Raw genomic sequence first — 6,000 nt, 5'->3', positions numbered from 1 at the left:
CTGTGGGGAGGCCTCCCTTTTTGACCTCCCTAAATAGGTTTTTTGAGTATACCCTCTAACGGTGGGGTCATCTTCTAGTATGTGAAGGGGCATTATGGCTTTTGCTAGGGCGCATTCACTGGACCAATTGCCTTCTAACCTAGTTCTTATTTTTCCGTCTCCACAGATCCAATAGATGTCCCCCAAAGATACCCTCTGATTATGTGTTTCAGTGGACAGGTTGCTGTAGGATAAGCAGTACCCCTTTGTGAAGTTGCCCAAGAATTTCTGACTGCCACGGTTAAAGTAACAGGTGTAGTTACCGGGATATATGGTTATGCCTTCACCTGGTTTGGGGTTTTTTACTACCAGGGGGTATTTTCTCTTCCACTTTTCACAGGCAGAGTCATTCACACTAGTGTTGGTGTATAGGCTGAGGAAGCAGCTTTCAGTCTCAGGAGGCAGATGCAAAGGCACTGTGCCTAGGTGTGGGCGTGCCCCCCCCCTTGCATATGTAACAGTTCGTCTTATTGTGTGTGTCAGCATTGTATTTCATCCATTCTAACCACAGGTTAGTGTCAGAAAATCCTGTATTGGCGGCCATAGTATCTTCAAAGGTGGGGTCTGCTATTACTGTCATCTGCCTAAGGGAGGTAGTGTAGGGTTTGGATGGACCCTTCTCTATCTTTGTGAGATTATGTAGGTCTTTGAGGTGGAACATGCCCATGTCCCCAGCAGTTGCCCCCATCCAGGTGCCTATAAGGTATGTCCCTGCCTCATTGGGGCTGGGGTTTTCTATTGTGAGGGTAAGTGGCATGTTGGAGCCTGTTTGTCCACTTGGGTGGCATCTTCCACTCTTAAACAGCGTCATGCGGGTAAGCAAGGATTTACCTATTTTGTCTTTTTTGTCTTGAGGTCTGTATCCCCATGGGTCACCCGTGTTCCACCTAACTGCTCCCCATGAGTTACACTGTTCCCCATACTAGTTATCAGTGACACAGATGTATGTAGATCTATGGCTGCCCGTTTGGTATATGCTACATTGCCATACTGGCATTGGGCACAATACTAGACTGCAGTAATCGAATTTGAAGGTAGCCACGTGAGTGCTGGAGGAATTAAACCAGAAAGTGGTCAATATGTAGCCATCCTTCTATTTTTGTTGGGTGATGGCCACTTGTCCTCCTGTCTTTGGAAGATTCTGTGTATATGTGACCGTGTAGGTGTAGACAAAAAGTAGCAGAGCGATAACTTGCAACAGGCATCATGCAGATTCAGCGGTGTTTCCCTTGATATCTGGAGCTGGCACTCGTATTCTTTTGCAATGTGATGCGTGGATCCAGTTAGGTCTCCCCTCGAGTTTTACAGAAGTTGGGGTGGTCAGCAGCACCTGGTAAGGTCCCTCATATCGTGGTTCGAGGGTGCTTCTGATATGCTTTTTGACCACCACCCACTCTCCGGGTTTCAGAGTGTGGCTTCCTTCTAGGGAGTTAGGATCTGGAATGGAAGAGAAAACTTGTGCATGTATGTTAGACAATTGTTTACTCAGAGCTATCACATATTTGGCAACATATTCATAATGCATTTGCAACTTTTGCAGGAAATACTGTCCCATCCTTGGCCCTGTCCCAAATAGGATCTTGTATGGTGTCAGTTTGTGTGGAGGCCTTGGTGTGTGCCTAACTTAAAAGAGTGCTATAGGCAAGCACTGAACCCAATTGAGCCCTGTCTCCCTGGTCATCTTCAACATTTTTTACTTCAACACCCCGTTCAATATTTCAACTTTGCCGCTGCTTTGGGGCCTGTAGGGGGTGTTATACGCCAGGTGCGACCCTACCATTTCCCAGACTTCTTGGGCTAATCTGGCAGTGAATGCTGCGCCCTGAACACTATCAATGACCTCAGGTACTCCGAACCTACAGACAAGCTCCTGCATCAGTTTTTTAGCAGTAGTAGTTGCTGTCTGATTTCGGACGGGGTAGGCTTCTGGCCACCCAGAAAACAAGTCTATCACTACCAGCACATATTGAAACCCTTGGCACATTGGTATCTGGATATGGTCGATTTGTATCCTCTGAAAAAGATATAAGGCCTTTGGGCTCGGTTCTACCTGGATTACACTCTGCGCAGATGGGGCACGCTTGAGTATGTCTCACCAGGACGGGGGTGATCCCTGGGGCCACCCATATTTTATCAATTAGCTCTTTCATGATGGTTTTGGATTGGTGGGTGGGTCCTTGAGCTATTGAGGCTATTAGGGTATAGAGAGTTCTGGGTAGGCATACTCTCTTTCCCTGAGTCCGGATTAGTCTTCGAGGGCTGACTCTTTCAACCAGGTTTCCTTTTCCCTGGGAGTGGCCTGTTTCTACATTTGTTTCAGTAGGTCCCATGTGACTTCCTCTTGCTCCAGATCTTCTTGTACTGTCAGCATCTGTTCTGTCTGGGATCCTTCCTCTTCCATTGCTGCTCTCTTCGCGGTTTGATCAGCTAGGGCATTTCCTCTGGCCTCAGGTATGTGTATGGGCCTTTACCTTGATCACTGCCACTTGCGTGGGCAGGAGTACTGCTGCCATTAGAGCCGCTACTGCTGAGGCATTTTTGATTGGGGTTCCTGCGGCTGTGATCTAATCCCATGCCTTCCATATTAGTCCAAAGTCATGAACCACTCCAAAGGCATATCTGGAATCCATGTAGATATTAGCGGTGGAATCTTTTGCCATAAGGGAAGGCTTCGGTGAGGGCAATGAGTTCAGCCTCCTGTGCTGACTGGTCTGGGCGCAATTGTTTTGCACACAGCACTTCATGCTCACTAGTGACTACCATGCCTGTATGGGATTTCCCTTTGTCATCGACGTACCTTGAGCCGTCCACAAAGAAGGGTTTGTCAGAGGAGTGTCTTGGACCGATGGTGGTGTCCCTACTTCAGCTTCCATCATTGTGATGCAATCATGATCCTGTTCCTGGCAAAGAGAGTCATTTGAGGTCCAAAATTCTTCCTCCTGAAGATCTTCTTCAGCATGCAGATCAATAAAATCTTCAGAAGCATCTCCTGAATCTCTAGTATACTCCCCCCTTGGAAGAGGAAGGAGTGTAGCAGGGTTAAGTATGTGACATTTCTGAATGGTGACATTATCTGGCAGGGACAGACTACACTGCAGCCGGAGGTGGCGTTGTGCAGTGAGGTGTTTGGTGAGTTTGGGTAAGAACTCCAGTAGCGTGACCTTGATGACATATAGCCTGAAGGGAAGGCTGTAGTTAGGAATCCCAAGGACCGGAGCGGTTGCAATTGCTGTCTTCAACTTGTCAAAGGACTCATTTGTCTCCCATGTTAACTGGAACGGAGAGGTTGCATTTCGGGGAATACAGTAATATAGGGGCTGCATCAGTACTGAGGCATTGGGGAACCAGGGTCGGCAGTTTACTACCTTGGGCAATACAGTGTCCAAGAAAGACTACCTTGGGTAAACACAATTGGAGTTTGGTTTGAGATACTTTGCAGCCCAATTCGGCCAGGAACTGTAGGAGATAGATTGAGCAGGACAGATATTCCTGAAAGCTTGAAGCACAAAGGAGGATGCCTCTGGCTGTACCGCGATGTAGGCTAATAAGGTAGGCTTCCTTGTAACTCGATAGTTTATACACAGGTGCTCAAGGTCATAACGAAATCAGAGCAACGCAACACATAAAACACAGTGTATCAAAATCTCATCAATTACTGTGGGGTTCTTACTTGCGTGCCCTCAAAGTCACCCCAACTGCTACCGCACCCCTTCCTCAGACAGATGACAAGAGGCTACACCAGGGGACACAGTATAGGCAAGATTACTCAGTTTTCTTACCTCATATCACGGGTAGCGATCCCGGTGTCCGGTGGTGCGCCCCTACTATGTCTGTTCTCCGGGGGTACAGAGATCAGGGGGGTCCAACCTTCGAGCCCCACACGTCGGGCGCCAAAATGTTCTGGTTCTGATCAATGGTCAGGTAGGTTGATACACTGCTCCAAATTAGATAAATAGATACGTGCATGCATGGCGAGAGAAATAACACTGACACTCTAGATAAGGTCAAAGCATAACTCTAATTTATTAGGTGGGGGCTTCACATTATATACCTTCCATATTAGTGGGAGGAGTGGGCTCACATGATTGGTCTTTTAGCAAGAAGGAATGTAAACAGGAAATAAGTTTAAGGCCTCTTTCACACTACGGTTTTTTTTCCGTTTTGCGGGACGTTTTTTACGTTCCGTATACGGTCCGTATACGGAACCATTCAATTCAATGGGTCCGCAAAAAAAACGGAATGTACTCCGTATACATTCCGTTTCAGTGTTTCCGTATCTCCGTTCCGTGCAAAGATAGAACATGTCCTATATTTGTCCGCAAATCATGTTCCGTAGCTCTATTAAAGTCAATGGGTCCGCAAAAAAAACAGAATGCATACGGAAATGCATCCGTATGTCTTCCGTATCCGTTCAGTTTTTTGCGGAACCATCTATTGAAAATGTTATGCCCAGCCTAATTTGCTCTATGTAATTACTGTATACTGTATATGCCATACGGAAAAACGGAACAGAAAAACTGAACTGAAACGGAAACACAACGGAAACAATAAACGGAACAACGGATCCGTGAAAAACGGACCGCAAATAGCCATACGGTAGTGTAAAAGAAGCCTAAGGCATATGTATGATAGAATTCCTGACAGTTTCAAGTCTTTGCTGCAAATAGTTTCAATCATAGAATGCATACTGGGGGTTGTCTCTCGGACAGACACTATTTTGTAAGTGACAAGCAAGTGTCCATTATATTCCATAACACATGTTTACTTCATATGGAAGAGGGGAATAAGCTGCTCCCAGACATGCCAAACATTTGTTTGCCCAAATACCTGTCACTAAGGGCTCATGCATACAACCGCCTGCCGGCCATGCCTGTGCTGCAGACGGCACCATGTGCCCGCCATCTGCGGATGCGCACCTATTCACTTTTTTGCAGTGTAGAGGCGCGGACAGAAAACCTACGGAAGCACTGCACAGTGTTTCCGTGGGCTTCTGATCCGTGCCTCCATCCTGCATCTCACTGTATCTTCACACGGCCGGTGCCCATATATTGTGGACCCACTATTTGCGGGCCACAATATGGGCAAGGTCGTGTGCATGAGCCCAAGGATGTGTTTATGCAGAGGTGCCCATAGACTAACAGCCAAACGTATGCCAAAACTGTACTGTTGGCATACACTTGGTAGGTATGTATTTGTATACCTTTTTATACTTCCGTTTAAATCCTCCAAAAAATAAGAAACTATGCCCGCTATCTCTATATTCACAGTCATACATGGAAAGCTAGATAAATAGTATAGATTTATAGTGGCTCACCCTTCTGATTGCTAGGGTAGGTGCTCTAACTAAAGTGTTGTTCACCCTGACCACAATAGGGGGTTAAGAATTATAAATATGTTTTATAGTGGGCACTCAATATCTGTTGCTATACATCAGGTCTGATTTATTGTAACTTATTTATTAGATAGTCATTAATTCATAACAATATAACATACCTACAATAAATAGAATAGAAATAGACAGTATATAAAATATATAAAATACAAAATATCTCGGTCTGTTGTGAAATATCGCGGTTTGTTGGAATTGATGACTTCAGATATATATCCAATATCTCTAAAACATATTTAAAAATTTATATAAAAATTCTCATGTGTCCTTATAAACGCTGAACCTATGTTCCTAGCGCTTCAGAGTCTCAATCGTATATTATATTATTGGTAAGAACAGTTCACAGTCTTATGCGGTATATCCGTGAGTGTAAATGTTCAATTGTACTCACTATTTGAAGTCCGGCTTGTACGTATCAGCCCGTGGTAGTTGGAACCTGCTCACAACTTATTACTGTGCGCCCCACGTGTAGCTGGCGTCCTGCGTCTTACTAGCGTTCCATGTGGTTCGGGCGTCGGAGGAATCTTTACTGGTTAGTTAGTTCAAGGTTCCTTACGTTGAGTCAGGGGTGA

General features: G+C 45.5%; 1 protein-coding gene across 1 annotated transcript in view; it reads left to right on the top strand.

Annotated features, from left to right (window-relative positions):
• Positions 1–698: 698 nt before the first annotated feature.
• LOC120985537 (stromal cell-derived factor 2-like) overlaps positions 699–6,000 on the top strand; it is a 28,090-nt gene continuing 22,788 nt past the window's right edge. The window contains exon 1 of the mRNA XM_040413523.1: positions 699–785. Coding sequence (XP_040269457.1) covers positions 699–785 — 87 coding nt within the window. The remainder of the gene's footprint in view (positions 786–6,000) is intronic.

The sequence above is a fragment of the Bufo bufo genome, unplaced genomic scaffold (genome assembly GCF_905171765.1).
Source record: "Bufo bufo unplaced genomic scaffold, aBufBuf1.1, whole genome shotgun sequence".
NCBI classification, from domain to species: Eukaryota; Metazoa; Chordata; class Amphibia; order Anura; family Bufonidae; genus Bufo; species Bufo bufo.
The sequence above is the reverse complement of the archived record's forward strand: the minus strand, read 5'-3'. Positions and strand labels throughout refer to the sequence as shown.